General features: G+C 41.9%; 1 protein-coding gene across 6 annotated transcripts in view; it reads right to left on the bottom strand.

The window, feature by feature from the left end:
* The window catches only part of SMARCA2 (SWI/SNF related, matrix associated, actin dependent regulator of chromatin, subfamily a, member 2), a 631,684-nt gene that overhangs the window by 378,846 nt on the left and 231,815 nt on the right, over positions 1-21,023 (bottom strand). For all 6 annotated transcript variants that reach the window (XM_063913944.1, XM_063913943.1, XM_063913946.1 and 3 more), the window contains 4 exons: positions 8,563-8,736; positions 7,438-7,611; positions 6,234-6,401; positions 729-782 (listed from right to left, as the gene is read on the bottom strand). In XM_063913944.1, coding sequence (XP_063770014.1) covers positions 729-782; positions 6,234-6,401; positions 7,438-7,611; positions 8,563-8,736 — 570 coding nt within the window. The remainder of the gene's footprint in view (positions 1-728; positions 783-6,233; positions 6,402-7,437; positions 7,612-8,562; positions 8,737-21,023) is intronic.

Raw genomic sequence — 21,023 nt, 5'->3', positions numbered from 1 at the left:
CTTCTTGAGAAAAAGTAATTTACATTGCAAACAATGGCACTTTGCTTATGATAGTCCTGACACACCTACTATCATACCACACTGCGTATACCCAATCTCGTCCGATCTTGGAAGTGATTCAGCGGCAGGCCTGGCTAGTACTTGGTTGGGTGACCGCCTGGGAATACTTGATTTTATAAGTGTGTGACCATATCACCCTACAACAAAGGACCATTTCTGCACGGTCTGTGGCATAATTTTGCATTTGTGCAATTTATAAATCACATTTTCTTTTATACTATCACGACTTGAACCACTGTGTTCACAAAACTAATTTCAGAAATGTTTAACACTATTTGGCTATCTGCGTGTCTTATATTTAAAATATATCTAATAAAAGTTATGTTTTATGTAGCACTTACTATACTACTCGTCTCTGAAACCAGAGTGCTCCCACTCAAGGTTATCTTTCCTCTCTCTCTCTGTAACATACTGAATCATTTTAGATTGTAAGCTCACAAGAGCAGGGCCTTCTGCCCTCATGTGCCTTTCCTTCTCTTACTTCCACTATCTTATACTCCATACTCGATTTGATGGCACCTAACCACTAATTTTCTGTACTTGTCCTATATTGTCTTGAACTGTAAGCCCTGTTTAGCACATTTGTTTATGTATGCGTATCCCTTGTAACGCCAATATAAATAATAAAGAATAATAATGTATAATTAAGAACACCGTTTGGACATTACCTCTCCATCAGGACCAAGGCCAGATCCCATTGCATCCACACTTTCTTCCAATTTCTGTAACAAACATTAAAATGCAACTAGATTATTTTAATATGCCCAAGTAAAATGGGAAAGAACAGAAGACAAAGGGCATTACAATAGGACAGTGATCTCCAACCACCGGTAGCTCGCCGTAGTATTTTCGGTTGCTCACAGAGCGCACGGGCTTGGGCAGTCACTGGCACTCCAACTTCCTTCTTTTTTAATATGGTGCCGGCCGTCAGCCAATCAGAGCTCATGGACCGGCAGTGGCAGCACCTAATTGGCTGCCGGACCGCAAGTTTTGATTGGCTCACTTACCGGCACCATATTTTAAATGCCCGGTGCCGCCGGAGACTGTCAGCCTCACCGCAGCCGCTCTCCGGACTTCACAGGAGAGGCGCGCGCTACACTCTCCTCCCCTTACGTCCCTCATACAGGAGGAGCAGCACCGGCGGCAGTAGAAGAAGCCAGCAAGGGTAGCACTGTGTGGGGCACTGTATCGGACACTGCGGGGGGGTCGGGGTGCTGTATCTGGCACTGCTGGGGGGCATTATTTGTGTATCTGGCACTGCTGGGAGGCATTATTTGTATATCTGGCACTACTGGGAGGCATTATTTGTATATCTGGCACTACTGGGAGGCATTATTTGTATATCTGGCACTGCTGAGGGGCATTATTTGTGTATCTGGCACTATGCGTGCGGTCATTACTTGTAGTTTTGAGTTTTGTGAGGACACACCCACTTTCGCAGGACCGCATGCGCATGGGGGGGGGGGGGGTAGCTCCTTCAGAGGTTTTACTTTCCGAAAGCAGCTCACACCCCAATTAAGGTTGGAGACCACTGCATTAGGATATATGTAGTTAGGAATCAACATACTGTATCATTGCACAAAAATGGAAGTAACATTTTAATAAAATACCTAATAGTCTTCACCTGCAGAAATAGAAGCTTCAGGTACTTTTATGATTTTCATATCTGCTCTAATTTGAAGGCAAGTCATTAGATTGATAAACGATCAATGCTCAGCTTTGTCCTACAAGAGGCTGCCAAATTTCTGCTAAACACCTAGGGAAGTGGGCAATAGTATGCTGTACATGTTGAAGGGAGGTTCATTTAAAAAAAAACATGTACAAAAGGGATATACTATACACAATAACAATTTTAGTTAAACTGTCGAGATACTTTATTTGATCTGCTAAAATGTGTAGACAAGCAACATGACAGACAAAAAAATTACTTAATTTGCGAATTGGCCCCAAAGTAACCAGTGTTCAACGTGCCTCAACAAGCAAACCACAAGCCAATTCAGATAGGACACTGAGATCATACCGGGATCTGCACATTTAAAACTAGCCATGTGATTCCACCAGGAGCATGTATATGATCTCTCAGTCACATAATAGTGCAAAGGAAGAGATAATATGACTAAATTATGCTTTTCTGACTTTCATTCTTAGAAAGTCAAAATATGAGTCGTTGCCCTCCTCTATAACATATCACATGGTTTAAGAGGTTATTTCCATTTGAAAAAGAAGTTAAATTCAGTCTTTTACTTGTGTATCTGTATCTAAGAATATATAGGGGTATATGCAATTGCGGTCGAATTCCCGAAATTGTCGAATTTCGGGTCATTTTCGCCCAAAAAAAAAATTTGCCTATGCAATTCAGTGCTTTCCGACCAAAAAACGGACTTTCAAAATTCGACTTTTTGAAATTCGAATTTTTGCAAATTCGACTTTTCTGCAATGATACAAGTGCTGCAATTCGACCAAAGCATATTCAATTCAAGTTTGGAAATTCGACAGCAGTGCTTTTAGACAGCAAATTCGTCATTTTCAATCCGCCACACTTTGGAGGGTGAAAACAATAAAAAAAAATTTAAACATGTTTTTTTTGGTGTTTTTTTTTTTAGGAATAGCATATCTATTTATATTAGAAGGGATTAGGTACTTTTTTTTTTTTTTGGAGGCACAAATATTATTTATATATTTTTTAAAATATTATTTTTTTTTATTTCTTTTTTTTTATTGCTGGAACGGTAAAATCCTTTAAAAAAATGGCGTGGGGTCCCCCCTCCAAAGCATAACCAGCCTCGGGCTCTTCGAGCTGGTCCTGGTTCTAAAAATGCGGGGAAAAAATTGACAGGGGATCCCCCGTATTTTTAAAACCAGCACCGGGCTCTGCGCCTGGTGCTGGTGCCAAAAATACGGGGGACAAAACGAGCAGCCTCGGGCTTCACCCCTGGCCCTTGGGTGGCTGGGGGGGGGGACCCCTTGATTGTAGGGGTCCCCACTCCCCCAGGGTACCCCGGCCAGGGGTGACTAGTTGGATATTTAATGCCACGGCCGCAGGGCACGGCATAAAAGTGACCCCCGGCTGTGGCATTATCTGTCCAGCTAGTGGAGCCCGATGCTGGTGTGAAAAATACGGGGGACCCCTGCTCGTTTTGTCCCCCGTATTTTTGGCACCAGCACCAGGCGCAGAGCCCGGTGCTGGTTTCAAAAATACGGGGGATCCCCTGTCAATTTTTTCCCCGCATTTTTAGAACCAGGACCAGCTCGAAGAGCCCGAGGCTGGTTATGCTTTGGAGGGGGGACCCCACGCCATTTTTTTTTCGGGTTTTTCCCGTTTTTTAAAATCGCGGCAAAATCTGCCAAATCGGCCGATTTTCGCCCGCGGGTCTGTCGAATCCGTTTTGCATTGAATATGGTGAATTCCAGCAGCCACCTGCCGGAATTCACCTGTCGAATTGTGTAGAATTTAAAAACGGCGATAATTTGCCGCGATTCGCCGTGAATTGCATATACCCCATAGTGTTCATTATAGCACCCGGAACCCGTACAGTTCATCTTCACTGCCTGGGATGTTGATCTCTGCTCTGCTGCTTCTACCACACTCTGGTCTGTATCTCTGAGTTGAGACACAGACCAGACACTGGTAGAAGCACCAGAGCAGAGAGCGACACCCCAGGCAGGAAAGAGGAACTGCACATGTTGTGACGGGTGCAGGTCGCTAGAATGAACATGAATATATGTTAATAGGCTAAATATTATCTCTGAAAGTCAAAGTGATTAAAGTTAACTGTGTAGAAAATGATCTTCATTTATTTGCAGCAACGTTGTTGCAATATTAGGAGGGAAGTATTACACATTTAAATGACTGAAATAGAAGCTTTTCTACTGGATGCCATTAGTACATTAAGTGCATTACCACCTAAGTCGCAGAGCATTTAATTATGTTTGCCACTTTAAAATGGCTTTTGTACTGGGTTGTAAGGGGGTGGACCAAAGAGGAGCAGGAATTGCAGCGACTGCAAGACCTCTGGTCTCCCTACTCAAGCTCCTCCGCAGCCCCAGGACTGTGATATAAAACAAAGCCCATACAAGCATCTGCATGGAACAGTCCCCAGGGTTATGAATGTTATGTTGACACGGTCTGCATGTCACATACTGGTTTTCTTCTCATTCTCTCCCTAATGCTAATTTTAACCCTAATGGCAAACACTAACCTTCCTGGAAATGTTAACATTCCGAAATCAACATTATGTCAATATTAACATTTTGCAGATGTCGGATTAATGATGTCAACATCAATGTTGACCTTCTGCTGTCAATATTATGAATTTAAAATGGCAACATAGTGACTTCATACCACTTTAACTGTCACATCTTAAAAATATTAAGGGCTATCATGCTCTTCGTAGGGAGTACTATGCTGAATGTTTAATACAGTTCAAGTGATAAAGAAAAAAAAGCTTTTCAGATAGGTGCACAAAAATGCAATATACATAAATAAGTGTTAAAAATATGGAACAATAATAATAATACAGAAAAACAGTAGTGGAGCTATTAGTGTAGTTTGGGAAAGAATACAGACCCCCCACCCCCACAAAAATCTACCAAAAGATGAGGAGGGTAGCAAGCAAGGAGTGCAGCTGCGGTTGCATAGATATGGACATTTAAACACTACTAATGGGAACATTTGTGGCAAAAGACTGGAACGTACTTCAGCTCTCAGGCTTCAAGTGCTCTAGAAAAACAACCTACCAGAACGGTGGTACACAAAATGATTTTATGAAAAAGAAATAAAAGTAGTATTTTCTTCAGAAATCTTTAAAATAACAGACCAAACTTACAGTATCAATTTAAAATCGTAGTAAAGAAAATTATACAGGACTATTTTTATTACACATCTCAAAAGAATAGCAGTTTATCCCTTACAAAATGGGGGGGGAGAAATGATCAGCACTGTCCGATATTAAAAAGTAACTCCACAAAAAAACCATACACATAAGAAAGAGCAGGTTAGAATGACTGGTCTTCTCAGCCCGCCAACTCTGTTTCTATTCTAAATAAGTAACTGTATTAACAGCTTGCCAGTGGTTTTAAGTTAGCAAGCCTCACTGGGCTTCACAAAGCAACCATCTGTGCAGTAGGTACAGATATGTAGGTTACCTAAAGAGACTCAGCGGTAGTGTTGCATCAGTTTGTTTAGACAAAATAAGAAGAAATAGATTTGAGTTTATATTGTTTTCCAGCCTCCACAATAAGCTTATAAATGTAAAGAAGGGGCAGGAAAAAAAAAAAAAAAAATCAAACACCACACTCTCCTATATTTGGAAACATAGAAAAGTTTATTTCTAAATGCATACAAATGGATTAGGGCCAGATGTATCATCACTTGGTGAGTGATAATATGGAGAGTGAAAAAGTGCCAGCCAATCAGCTCCTAACTGCCATTTTTTCAAACACAGTCTGTGACATGGGCAGTTAGAACCTGATTGGCTGGTACTTTTCTTTCTCCATGTTATCACTCTCCAAGCGATGATGCATCTAACCCTAAAGGCCGTACACACACTGCCTGACCCGTCCATAGATATATCTGCCGAACAATTGATCTGCAGATATATCTATCAGTGTGTACCCACCATAAGAGTAGTATAGGGAAAACAAAAAACACCTAACACTGTAGCAAATCGTAATAAAGTGATTTTATTTCTTGATCAGCAGAATGAACCAAGACGACACAATAACTACTGCACATTCAGGGTCACAGTCCTGGTAAAACATACGAAGTACACAATCTAAAATCAAGAAATTGGCTACTGCTACCAGTATGCCAAAGCTAGTGTCTGTACTACACATCTGTCCAGCTAGTGTACACGAGGAGGAGTTCACAACAAAAAGGTTTGCAAAACATCCTCTCTCTATCCAGTTCTATGGCAATCAAATAATTTCCTTTCTATACACCTGCAAGTTACCACTCAGATCTTGAAAGGGAAACAAAGATTACTTTTTTTATTATTTTATAATTTTTACACAATCTTGTATGGTTTTTATCTTTATTTTCCTGTTTGGATTCACCATCCTGCACAAGAATGCCACTTGGAGACATTTTGACAGTCAGTACCTAATGGTTAATGCAGCTCATGATGGTTAATATAGCTCATCTATTATATATAATATAGCTCATCATCCCTTACCTTCTTTCTCCGCTTCTTCTTTTTCTCCTTGGCTGCCTGTGCTTGTTTGTGCTCCCACACCAGACTAGTCAGGTTAGCGACATACTCATCAGTTTGTTGGAGCAGATAGGCCAGGCGGCGATCTTTTTTCTGGTCAATAAGTTTACGGTAGCCTTCCTCATCTTCTGCCTGTTAAAAGAGAAGTGTCTTAATTTTCGCTTTAATATTGTTTTTCCTATATATTTTTTTTATAAATAAACTATTCTTACAAGAATTAAGCCCATCAAGAATTTAACAAAGAGAACAGATATGTAAATTTAACATTAGGAAGAAACATTTTTTTACTGTGATCCTGATAGAAGTAAAATAAATAATTAACATAAGAATTTTACTGGGATGGAGCAGTTTTGAATAATTTAAATTTTTTATTTTTTTTAATCATTAAAATTATTATTAAGTCATCCGGAAGCAGCATTCAGTTGGATGAAACTGCAAAAATGTAACTTGTGCAATATGAAGTAATACTAGTTTCAGAACGTTTTGTGGTTCCTAAGAGCTAGCACACATCTGGGAGGGAATGGTATCCACATAAAGAGGGGGGGAGTTGACATCAAAGAAATTACAGCTAAGCTTACTATTTATTTGCTAATAGGTACAACACTATTAAATTTTATTGTACATATCACAGTGTGAAAAATACTACACAAGAGGGCGCCTATTTTTCGTTTTATTATTTCAGATTATCTATTCCAGACATACAACTGGTGCTTATGAAGAATGTCTGCAACACTAGGCTTCCGCGCTGAAAACTTCATCTGAGAACTTTCTTCTTCATATTATTTGTGGACTTTCACCATAAACAGATTTTTCCAAGCAAATGGTGCTTTCCTGGACTACACGCTCCACACGGTACAGATCTTTTTTTTTTTTTTTCCCCCTCTCTTTCTCTTGAGATACTGAATTGGAGAATGTTGCCATGGTTACAAGGCCAGGTTAAAGAAACACTATCACCAAAATAAATTAAAATGACATTTAAAAAGAGAGAAAAAAAAACCATACAATCCATTACATATAATGTTATAATTGTTAACTGTACCAAGACATTTTAAAGTTTTGTGCTAATTGTTTAAATGCTTCCAATTCACTGGCAACACACAAAAAAAAAATACCTGCACACACAGACTACGTGTCAGATTTAGAATCTATCCTGTTGTTTTGCACTTACCATCAGTCTTCTCATTCTTTCCTTCTCAATGCGCTCAGTTTCTTTCTTTTGTTCCCGCTCCGTGTTTGCATGCCATGTTGCAACCGCTTTCGAAAGTTTTTGGATTTTGCCAGTGACAGATCGGTGGTATTCTTTAAAATCTTTTGCATGTTGCAATATACTATTAAGATATTCCTGTAGGAAACAAGAAAAAAACAGAAGAGCATAACTTACATAGTAGACTAGCTCAAGGCTAAATCAATTCATATCACTATCAGAAACATTTTACAAATGTAGTTCATAGTTGTCAATACATTGGATGCCTAGCTCCTGTATGGTGAGAAACAGAAAAATGTATACAAGCACAGCTGTAGTCAAGGTATACAGATGTGTCCTCCCTTGCCTGACCACGAATGGGTCGCACCTGTGTAGCCACACCTGCCTGCGACCCATTTGTGGGAGCGTACGCACCCATGTGATCCTATGGATCATAGGTGCGTGTGCAGTAACCTGCACAGTGGCGGGAACGCTAGTCATGGCAATCCACTCATGACTGCCATGGCTAGCAGAACAGACGAGGAAGGACTCATCTGTAAGAGAAAACAGAAATGAAAGACTGAACAGCAGTGTTGCTAAAAATGAACTACCATTTTACCCAATTCTGCAGTGGAAAACAGTATCAAAATACTCCACAGCACATTATATAATACAAGCTTACATAGGAGAAAACATAATGGGGCTTAATAAAATTACCAAAAAGTCACATTACTGTCAACACCCCCAAATAAAGGAGCCAAGTGACCATAACCATGTATAATTTAAACTGTCTCCACAATATTCTGCTGGAATAATTACTTTATATAATGTATTTATTAGATGTTCTCGTTTCACCCATCTTCTAAAGGTGTCACCACAACAATATTAACATACAGGGTTTGAATGTGTACATCTAGTAAAAAAAAAAAAAAAAAAATAATAGGTGTGGGGCGTTGCATGCTGTCTTACATGGTAAAAACTGTAATGTGCACAGACTGCCTCTACCTAAAGGTCTACTCTATGCTTATTCACATTTTCTGTGTCAAAATTGCATTAAAAAAACTGCACAGCTTCCCAAGAAGCAATATTGACATGCAGAGCTTGCCATACTTGGTGCTTCTGTCTTCTCTTCCTCTCCTGCTCAATTTTCTGCTGCTTTTCAAGTTTCTCAGTCATGCGGGCCTCGCGCAAGGTTTGTCTTTTGCTTCTCTTGTATGCTTTGGAGTTCAGAGCAGTCTCCAGTGTAGTATCTCGACGCATGCATGCCACAACCTCCTGTCTCAACTGAGTAACAGAAAGAGAAAACAAATCAATAATACAGTTTGTAAAACGTTAAGAGTAAGAATATGACACGAGAGAGGACACAATAGATTAAAGAAAACGCATACATCATAAAAATCATTCTGTGACAGATAAATGTTATTTCTTTATCAACATTAGAACGTCAGACCACCATAGCAACGTTAAGGAACACCGCACAGAAGCTGCTAGTTGTCCATGTTGGTCACCATCTTATCATAGGTCCAGTCTGTTGCAGCATGACAATTTACAGGGTGATATTAATCCCAATAAGTATTGCACAGGTGAGTCTCTGGATGTTGCTGCATGAACATTCATTTTTTTATAAATTATTAATGAAAGGGCTGAAACTAAACTTGTTTAGTCAAATAAATATATTAAAACTGCAAAAGACTCTGGTCTATTCAAAAACATCTTCATTATTGTGTTAAGTTTAAGCTACATATAATACAGGGGTGTAGATCATAGGGTCGACCACACTTAGGTCAACAGTGTCTAGGTCGACTAAGTAGGTCGACAGTGTCTAGGTTGACTAAGTAGGTCGACATGTACAAGGTCGACATGAGTTTAAAAAAAAAAGGGGGTGTTTTCTCCGTAGAGTGACCGGGAACCCCAATTACTGCACTGTGTCCCCTCGCATGGCGAGCGAAGGCAAGGTGCCTCGCTCCGCTACTGCTGTGCTTGGCACAGGTTACTGTTCCCAGTTGTAGTCCACGTGGATCGTAAAGCATGAAAAAATAAAAAAAAAAATGTTTTTTTAAAAACTAATGTCGACCTTCTGTCATGTTGACCTAGAGACCATGTCGACCTAGAGACCGGATACCATAATACAGCTGGGAATGTTGCATTACCAGACTGGACTTCTTGCTGTCACAAGGAAAGGAGAGTAGAAATAGAAGTCTATGAAAGACATTTTAAAAAGGGAGAGAGAGAAAAAAAACCAGCAAAATAAATGCGTGAGAAGAAGGGATCAAATTAGCAGTTAGTGGGAGTGTTGCACTGTAGATATAGACATGCTAAGTAGCAGATGCCATACAGCAGAAGTAATCAGAGTAAAGGAGACAATAGTGGTTCCATGTACCACAAAATGCTTTTTCTCATATCATTGCATGGTATTTGCTACAAAATGTTTACATCATTCAATCTCCCTGCAACACCCCTCATTGAACACTGCTACCTTAATTATCCACTCCCTTCTTATTATCAACACGCATGAGCTTTTTATTTATTTATATACTTTGGGGTCGATCCTATTAGATGCAATGATATCACTGGTGTGAATCATTGCAGCAAATGCGAATACAGTGGCCCAAATTTGCAAAAAAAGTGCTCCCTGCCCCATAGGACTCCAGGCACTTTTGTATGAGTTTGGGCAGAAACCAGCCCATGAAGGGTGCGAGATCGGGTGCTGTTGCCAGTATTTAAACGCAGCAGCAACAGCACATCGCACCCTTTGTGGAAAATAGGATTGACCCCTTAAACTGTAACATCCATAACTATATTTATTTATCTTATGCTTTTATTACCGGTGACATATCACCAAATCCAGGCCCAACCTCTTGGCCCACTCACATACACCTGATTTGTAGAACTATATAAATTCAGCTAACCTCATAAACCTCACGTCTTCCATCACCCTTCAAACACTAAAATGTGCCTTTTGGAATGCACACTCTGTTTGTAACAAATTAACATACATCCATAACCTCTTCATGCATTACAACTTTAACCTGCTGGCTATAACAGAAACTTAGCTCACACAATCAGACACTGCCTCCCGTGCAGCATTGTCACATGTTGTGTCCACTTTACACATACCTCCAGGCATGGTAACAATAAAGGAGGTGTGGTGGATTATTACTATCCTAATCTTTCACATACAATGTTCTACAACAGGTTCCATCACTCTCATTTACATCATTTGAATGTCATTTTATCAGGATTTTCACCCCTTTCTCGCTGTGTGTTACTGCTATCGCCTACCTGGGCAACTCAAACAACTTCTGGAGGATTTTTGTTCCTGGCTCTCTCACTTCTTATCATCTGAAATACCCACTATCATCATGGGTGACTTCAATATCAGTACTGACAGTCCATAATCTCTTCATGCCTCCAAACTGCTCACTCTAACCTCTTCTGTCAGCCTCTCCCAATCGTCTGACTACTCAACTCATCAGGAGGGCCAGTGCCTTGATCTTGTATTCACCAGTCTCTACTCAGTTTCTGAATTCACCAATACAGGTTGAGTCTCCCTTATCCAAAATGCTTGGGACCAGAGGTATTTTGGATATGGGATTTTTCCGTATTTTGGAATAATTACATACCATAATGAGATATCATGGTGATGGGACCTAAATCTAAGCACAGAATGCATTTATGTTTCATATACACCTTATACACACAGCCTGAAGGTCATTTAATACAATATTTTTAATAACTTTGTGTATTAAACAAAGTTTGTATACATTGAGCCATTAAAAAACAAAGGTTTCACTATCTCACTCAAAAAAGTCCGTATTTCGGAATATTTGGATATGGGATACTCAACCTGTACTCCTTTTCCTTCTCTCAGATGACAACCTTATCACTTGCATGCTCTCCTCCATTACTTCAAATTCATTGCTTTCAAAGTCAACCAAGCCGCCTCAAACCCACAAAAATATTAACACTGTTAATTTATAACAACTTTCCACCTCTATGCAACAACTTTCTACATTCACTTCTCCTGGGACTGCTGTATCACTTGAAACAAACTCTCTAGTATTAGCCCTTGATGAAGTAGCTCCTGCTACCCATCACACTACACGTAGGCTTAGAAGTCAACCGTGGAATTAGACACCTACAAAAACGGTCACGTAAAGCAGTGCGTCAGGGATGTAAATTTCATAGCCCTAGCAAATTCCTCATATATAAGATATACCGCTCTTATCGTATTGCCATGAACACTGCCAAATATATTTCCAATAGTTTATCTCCACTCAAGGCACTAACCTAAAGCGACTTTTTGATACATTTAAATCACTTTTTAACCCTCCCTCACCCAACCCACCAGCCACTATCAATGTGCAAGAACTTGCTTTCTACTTCAAGGACAAGACTGATCAGATCCAAAATGAAATGGTATGCTCTTCCTCAACCACCGACCTGCTCAATTCCCTATCAGAAACCGCTGGCACTATGATCCCTCAAAACAAGATGAAGTATCAAGACTCTTCTCATTCTCCTACTCTTCTACCTTTCCTATTGATCCTATACCACGACAAATCAGTAATTCTCTGTCTATTGTGCTTATTCCAACCTTAACTAAAAATTTGTAATCTGTCTCCCTCTCTATCACTGTTTAAGCATGCGGTGATTACTCCCATTCTGGGAAGAAAAAAACCCAATTCTGACACTAACTACCGTCCCATCTCTCAGCTCCCATGCTCTTCCAAGTTACTTGAGAGAATTGCTTACACTCGCCTCACACACTTCTTTAACTCGCACAACTTATTGGACCCACTTCAGTCAGGCTTTCGTTCCCAACATTCCACAGAAACAGCACTGACTAAAGTAGTGAATTATCTGGTCACTGCTAAGTCTAAAGGCCATTACTCACTTCTTATTATTCTAGATCTCTCTGCTGCTTTTGACACTGTAGACCACTCTCTTCTCATACAAACACTATAATCCCTAAGTCTTCAGCACACAGTCCTTGGTTCTGATCCTACCTATTTGTTCTTTGCTTCTCTGATACCACTTCCACGTCACTACCTCAGTTGTAGTACCGCAAGGCTTAGGCCCTCTGCTTTTCTCAATCTATACCACATCTCTTGGCAAACTAATTAGCTCTTTCGGATTTCACTATCATCTGTCTTCGGATATACCTATACACCCCAGATTTGTCATCATTCGTACTTGTTACCGAATGCTTTTTTTGCCATTTCATCTTGGTATGGTAGCTTTACAGGCCTGCTAAATGTTTTTAGAAGCTTGGTAACCTGCAATGTATACATTTCTACCAATTAACTTTATTTTGTTGTGACAGAAGAACAAATCAGTTCAGCAAGCGTACTTACACAAGAGCAGAAGAGGGGTTTACAGCAACTAACAAAAAACTAATCCTAGAAGTGCTAAATAACAGATTCAACCATTAAAATTCTAGTGGGAAAAAAAAAGCGGTTTATAGCAACTAAGCATTACTTTTCATAAAGAGTCTTGGTTAAAACCAGTTGCTTTTCATGTAGAGTACAGATTCATTACCAAGGCCTTATTGATTTGCCTCAAGAAATACATGGTCCCACATAGCATGCGGCCCACTTTTTCACACAGAAATAGCAAATACAGGATTAGAGAGCTGCACTCTTCACTACATAGGTTTTAGCTTTAAGCAGTCATGTTTAGAAGAGATCTTGAAATTATTCTGATTTAGAAAACTCAATATAACTCGAACACTTTTTTTTTTAGTAATCACTTAAAGAAAATACAAAATAAATAATAATTAGCAAAATGCTTTTTGTATGTGCATATGCACATTTTATCCAGTAAAGCAGCTCAGTGCTTTTTGGTGGACACAGATAAAGAGGGGGGAAAATTACAACACTTTATTTCAAAATAAAAATTGCAGTGAGAAAAAAGGCATGCTGAACAAATCACAATATCCACTTACCACAGCCATCTGATTATTTTACAACTATCTGCAAGACCTTATCAAATAGCCTCAGCAGCATCACATGTTAATTTACAATTTTATGAACATATGTACTGATAAACAAGATGTATACTTTAGTTCGGATTAATGTTTGTAAATAAAGCATGGTTTTGCCCAGTTGCTTGCTTTTTTGCTTTACTTACAAAACATGAATCAGACACTTTGTACAACTGCTCTACAGAAGCTTAATACACTGCTTCTCACCTGATCACTCACTGTGATAGAGTTACTGGATTAAATATACATTCAGGAGACTAGTGCCATGGAATTCCCTTAAAAACTATCCCTACTGTCCTAGGGAAGGACTAACACTTTTTTGAAGATTTCACTCACCAGGGGCACCACTAAGTACTCCAAAAGTACAAATGACAAATAAAGACTAGGGCCAATCCCCTGGTTTAGCCGCTTCAAGAAGTCAACAAGCCATCTTTCAACTTTTAAAATGCAATATGCCATTAAAGAGAAGAACGAAATCGTCCACCAATTTCAAGACTTAGTACTTCTTATGCTGGGTGCACACTGGCTGATATATATGCCGTTCTATTGAATGACTCATACACTGCGAGCAGGTTGGCAGGTGTATTCAAACTATATGCCTGTACAACATCGTTCACAGATATATCTCATTGGCTCTGCTGCATAGCAGATACCCAATATATCTGCAGCTACAGTGCATCCGGAAAGTATTCACAGCGCTTCACTTTTTCCACAATTTGTTATGTTACAGCCTTATTTCAAAATGGAATAAATTAATTATTTCCCTCAAAATTCTACACACAATACCCCATAATGACAACGTGACAAAAGTTTTTGAGATTTTTGATAACTTATTAAAAATAAAAAAGGTAAAAAAACAATCACATGTACACAAGTATTCACATTTGACGTGAAAGGCACACACCTGTCTGTGTAAGGTCCCACACTTGACAGTGCATGTCTGAGCACAAACCAAGCATGAAGACAAAGGAATTGTCTGTAGACCTCCGAGACAGGACTGTCTCAAGGCACAAATCTGGGGAAGGGTACAGAAAAATATCTGCTGCTTTGAAGGTCCCTATGAGCACAGTGGCCTCAGTCATCTGTAAATGGAAGAAATACTGAACCACCAGGGCTCTTCCTAGAGCTGGCTGACGTCTAAACTGAGCAATCGGGGGAGAAAAGCCCTTGTCAGGGAGGTGACCAAGAACTCAATAGTCACTGTGTCAGAGCTACGGTATTCCTCTGTGGAGAGAGGAGAACCTTCCAGAACAACAACCATCTCTGCAGCAAACCACCAATCAGGCCTATATGGGAGAGTGGCCAGACGGAAGACACTCCTTAGTAAAAAGCACATGGCAGCTCGCCTGGAGTTTGCCAAAATGCACCTGAAGGGACTCTCAGGCCATGAGAAACAAAATTATCTGGTCTGATGAGACAAAGATTGAACTCTTTGGCAGTGAATGCCAGGCGTCATGTTTAGAGGAAACCAGGCACCGCTCATCACCAGGCCAATACCATCCCTACAGTGAAGCATGGTGGTGGCGGCATCATGCTGTGGGGATGTTTTTCAATGGCAGGAACTTGGAGACTAGTCAAGATAAAGGGAAAGATGAATGCAGCAATGTACAGAGACATCATAGATGAAAACCTGCTCCAGAGCGCTCTTGACCTCAGACTGGGGCCACGGTTCATCTTTCAGCAGGACAACGACCCTAAGCATACAGCCAAAATATCAAAGGAGTGGCTTGAGGACATCTCTGTGAATGTCCTTGAGTGGCCCAGCCAGAGCCCAGACTTGAATCCGATTGAACATCTCTGGAGAGATCTGAAAATTGAAAATTGCTGTGTACCGACTCTTCCCATTCAACATGATGGAGAGGTGCTGTAAAGAGGAATGGGCGAAACTACCCAAAGATAGGTGTGTTAAACTGGTGGCATCATATTCAAAAAGACTTGAGGCTGTAATTGCTGCCACAGGTGCATTAACAAAGTATTGAGCAAGGCTGTGAATACTTATGGACATGCGATTTCTTCGTTTTTTTATTTTTAATAAATTTGCAAAAAAAGAAAAAAAAAATTTCAAGTGGTCATTATGGGGTATTGGCGGTAATTCTGAGTTGATCGCAGCAGGAACTTTGTTAGCAGTTGGGCAAATGCACATGTTAAAGCTGCCTTCCCTGCAGTGTACATGGGGGGTCATTCCGAGTTGTTCGCTCGGTATATTTTTCTCGCAACGGAGCGATTAGTCGCTAATGCGCATGCGCAATGTCCGCAGTGCGACTGCGCCAAGTAAATTTGCTAAGCAGTTAGGAATTTTACTCACGGCATTACAAGGTTTTTTCTTCGTTCTGGTGATCGGAGTGTGATTGACAGGAAGTGGGTGTTTCTGGGCGGAAACAGGCCGTTTTATGGGAGTGTGCGAAAAAACGCTACCGTTTCCGGGAAAAACGTGGGAGTGGCTGGAGAAACGGGGGAGTGTCTGGGCGAACGCTGGGTGTGTTTGTGACGTCAAACCAGGAACGAAACTGACTGAACTGATCGCAGATGCCGAGTAAGTTTGAAGCTACTCAGAAACTGCTAAGAAGTGTCTATTCGCAATTCTGCTAATCTTTTGTTCGCAATTTTGATAAGCTAAGATTCACTCCCAGTAGGCGGCGGCTTAGCGTGTGCAAAGCTGCTAAAAGCAGCTTGTGAGCGAACAACTCGGAATGACCCCCATGGTTTTGCCCAACTGCTAACAAAGTTCCTGCTGCAATCAACTCGGAATTACCCCCATTGTGTGTAGAATTTTAAGGGAAAAAAAATTAATTTATTCTATTTTGGAATAAGGCTGTAATATAACAAAATGTGGAAAAATTGCATGTTTTACTCACCGTGAAATCTCTCTGGGTTAGAGTGTGGGCTATGGAGGTTAGGCACAAAAAAACTCTAAAAACTAACTCCACCCCCCTCCCTCTAACCCCTCTTACCTCCTGCAGAGCCTCAGTCTACATTTAGCCAAGCCACATGGAGGAATAACTACAGAACAAAGTCAAAGAAACCAGACAAGCGGGGAGGAATCGAAGCGTCCCCTCTTCCGAGGAAGAGATTTTATGGTGAGTAAAAAAAAATCCCATTTCCTCTCTCATCCATCTGGGGGACGCTGCGTCATTACCTCTGGGAATTCCCAAAGCCAGTTTATAAAGAGGGGACAGAACGGCCAAACCGAGAATTTTGCAAACCAAAGGTATGGAAACAATAAAATGTTGTAAAAGTGTGCACAGACGACCAGGTCGCAGCTCCGCACAGTTACTCCACTGAGACAACACAGCAAACTGCTCAAGACGCGCCAACAGCGCTAATCGAATGAGCTCACAAAGGAGCGGGAACAGGTATATCCAAGGAGACATAAGCCTGACGGATAGCTGATGTGACCCAACGGGCAATGGCATTCCTGGAGGCCGGCCAGCCCTGCTTAGGGGCATCAACAAGAACCAAAAGACTATCCATACGATGAATCTCTGCCATGCAAGACAAATAGATCTTTAAGGCCCATACAACATCCAACAAGCCAGGGACGATGAGTTCGGGGAGGACGAAGAATTCGGACTGAAAGCCGGTAGAACAATATCCTGGTTTAGATGGAATGCAGAAACAATCTTTGGCAAAAAAAGATGGTTTCGTCCTCAAAACCATGCTCGGCAAGATAAGGCAGTCAACTCAGAGACCCGCCTAGCCAAAGCAATTGCCAAGAGAAACACCACCTTTAAAGTTAATAACCCGAAATCCGCCGAAACGAGATGTTCAAATGGCGGCTTTTGTAGAGCCGTAAAAACCAAAATTTAAATTCCAAGGAGGAACATGAGGTACATATGGTGGCTGGATCCGCAAAACGCCCTGAAGGAAACAACGGACATCTGGAAGGTTAGCCAATCTCTTTTGAAAAAGATCTGACAAGGCAGAAACCTGACCCTTGAGAGAGGAAAGTCGGAGACTCTTGACCAAGCCATCTTGGAGAAAAGCAAAAAGTCGCAGCTACGAAACTGGGAGGCCGAGACCCTCTGGCGATCGCACCATGAAATGTACACATGCCGAATCCGGGAAGTAACAGTCTTCGTGGCCGAAGCATCGTACCGACAACGGAAGGAGACAAACCCTTGGACTTTAAGAAGGTGGTCTCAAGAGTTATGCTGTCAAAGCCAGACGAGAGATCTGGGTGATGACACGGTCCTTGAAGAAGGAAATCTGGACGGAGTGGCAGACGGCATGGAGGTGCAGCCAGCATGGCCTGAATCTGGGTATACCAGTGTCGCCGAGGCCAATCCGGAGCGATGAGAATGACCGACAGAGCCTCCCTCCGGACCGTCTGAAGGACTCGAGGGATCAAAGCCAGAGGTGGGAACAGTTATCAGAGACGAGAGCTCCACGGGTCATGAAGTCCACGAATATAGCCTGAGGATCCCGTGCGCAAGCCCCGTACTTGGGAAGCTTTTTGTTGAGGCAAAATGCCATCAGGTCGATGTCAGGTTGACCCCACATGGTGACCAGAGAGAGAAAAACTTGATTGAGCTCCCATTCCCCGGGATGGACAGTAAAACAACTGAGGAAGTCGGCTGCCCAGTTGTCGACTCCGGGAATGAAGACCGCTGATATCGTCAGAACCCAGTGTTCGGGCCACCGAAGAATGTGGGTTACCTCCCTCATGGCTCTCCAACTGCGAGTTCCGCCCTGTTTAAATAAGCGTCAGCCATCACGATGTCTGACTGTTTGCGGACTGGATGACCACGGAGGAGTCCCTTACACCTCTGTAATGCGTTGCAAATGGCTCAGAGTTCGAGGATGTTGATTTGAAGGGTTTTTCCACCCCGGACCACCGACCCTGAAGATGGTGATGGCGAAATACGGCGCCCCAATCCTTGAGACTTGGGTCTGTCGCCAGAATCTGCCAAATACAGACAGAAAATGGAGATCCCTTGGTCAGATGATGTGTGTGAAGCCACCACTGGAGGGAGTGACGAATCTGGATTGACAGGTGAAGAATGTGAGTGTCCAACCGGAGACCCAATGGGGACCAATGACACAGAATATGAGACTGCAACGTACGGGCATGGAAGCGGGAAAACTAGAGTGCGTATCCAGGACTGTACGTCTGTGATTTTGTCCGGAGGAAGGAAGACCCTTTGAACGACAGTGTAGAGTAGACACAGGAACATCATTCATAGCGATGTGTCGAAGTCGAAAAATATTGCAATACACACACCACATGCAAACACCACACAGATGGCATCCATGCATGTACTTAGTCTGGCGTGCGTGCGCATATTCGCAAATTGCGTACAATCGCCTCCCACGGGAGTGCGCGTACGGGCGTGGTATGAGCAATTACAGAAAGATTCTTACTTGCAATGGAAAATGATCACAGACACATGCCACAGTGCCCAGCCTGTGTCGAGTCACTGTTTACACACACACACTAATCTAACCAAACATGCACATCCTTCCAACACAATGTCTTGTTCACTCCAATGTTTGAACAGACCCCCTGGTCTGTGAAGAAAGACAAACACAAACCGAACAAGTCATCGTTTGGTGGGGGCCAGAACAATGGGAGACAAATATTCCAATAGATACACACAAGCCTGCAGTTGCAAATTATTAACTACAGGCAGCCTGCAGTCTAGAAAACCTTTGAAAGATAGATATAATAGCAGGGAAACACTTATAATATATATATATATATATATATATATATATATATATATATATATATATATATGTGTGTGTGTATCTTGAGAATGGTTGGTCATTTCATGTGTAGGATCATGTTGCCTGGAGATAACATAACAAAGTAACCTAATGAACATGGAAATATCTGTCACACATTACATATTTCCCAAACTTAGTACACACATTACACATAGTCTCCCCTTTCCCCTCATGCAACTTTTACTTATTTACAAGGCACAACAAGGGAATTATACACCTTTACAGTATGCGAGGGGACAGTAACTGATCAGTGCATCATGCATGGTATCTACGTGTTCGGATAATTATGAGTAATAATCCGGTGTTGGTTTGGAGAAGATCGCATGTCGTTGCAAATAGTTACTCGCAAAGGCAGATTAAAGGTATATTTGTGTTTATTATGTACTTGGTATGCGGTGGGAATCCAGAGCTGACCAGCTGTACACACCCCTGGATCAAGGCATTGCCCATCTCTTCAAACCGACCAATGACCTCTCCTGTACTGTAAACGACCATCCCTCCAACCAATCAATCAGTGGATAGCATACAACCCAATTGTATTGTATTTTGGGCAAGGGTATATAAACCTTGCACCTGGGCCGGTCACTCTCTCTCTCTGCTTTTTAAAGACTCATAGGTCGTCTCGCCAGACGACTGGGGACCGGATCCGGGTGGCGCAAGCGACAAAGCGTATGTATCATTGGGTGTGACTCTCTCTCTCTGTGATTGAATTGTATTGTGTTGTACCATTTATATTGTAACTTATTGTAACCCCCTTTTTCAAATATATTATTACTTGTTGCTGCTTTGGACCACAACTTACAATCAAATACTGGTGTCGCATTCAGTTTCTGTTGAGCGTTTGTATAGTGTAATTGCCACACCTAGAGCTGCCTCTTGCTCTCAGCGTGTCGGTCTGTGTGTATGCACTGAGTGTAAGCTGCACGGCTATTCCGGCGTGTGTACGCAAAGTGCGTGCACAGTACGGGACTGTGTACGCTAACTGGGGACAGAGTACGTAGGTAAAGGATTTATTACAGCGGCCGCAGCGGCTTCAGTTACAGTGTGCAATAGGGGTTAGTGGCTGCTTTCCAAGAAGTCTATCGAACTTCTCAGATGGTAGAAGTCTGGACTTAGGGAAAGTTGATCAGACAACCGAGAGATTGTAGTGTTTCCAACGTTAGATCCACCTGCGTTCGGAGGAGAGCATCGGACGGGGTCTTAAGAAGAAAGTCGTCCAGGTAAGGAGTGAAGTTGATACCCTGGTTTCGGAGAATGGCGATCGCATGAGCCATTATTTTCGTAAGTACCCTGGGAGCGGTTGAGAGACAGAAAGAAAGGGCATGGAATTAGTAGTAGGAAGTGTCCATTGCAAAGCGAAGCAGATGATGGTGCCCGTGCCAAATAGGTACATGCAGGTATGCATCCTTTATGTCGATAGAAGTCAAAAATTTGTTAGCTTCCATGGCTAATATGACAGAGCGAATAGACTCCATCTTGAATTTGTCGAGGTGGAGGTACGGCTTCAACAACTTTAGGTTGAGAATCGGGCGAAATCAGCTGTCCGGCTTGTCCACCAGGAACAGAGTCGAGTAGAACCCGAAACCCGCTGGTGTTCCGGAACTGGCCCCAATGACCCATCTCTGAAAGAGAAAAAACAGCCTGAAACCAGGCCTGTTGCCTTGTCGGGTCCTGAGGTAGAGGGGTCACAAAACACCTGTGCGGTACATGTTCCTGAAGGTCCAGAATATATCCCCCCTGGAAACTACACCGCTTACCCAGCTATCCGGATTGGAATCCAAAACAAACGTCCCGCAACAAGAGCAAGCGGGCGCCTGCCACCTGGGGTACGATGGCAGGACTGGGATAGTCATGCCGA

This window comes from Pseudophryne corroboree, chromosome 1, assembly GCF_028390025.1.
Source record: "Pseudophryne corroboree isolate aPseCor3 chromosome 1, aPseCor3.hap2, whole genome shotgun sequence".
NCBI lineage: Eukaryota > Metazoa > Chordata > Amphibia > Anura > Myobatrachidae > Pseudophryne > Pseudophryne corroboree.
The sequence above is the reverse complement of the archived record's forward strand: the minus strand, read 5'-3'. Positions and strand labels throughout refer to the sequence as shown.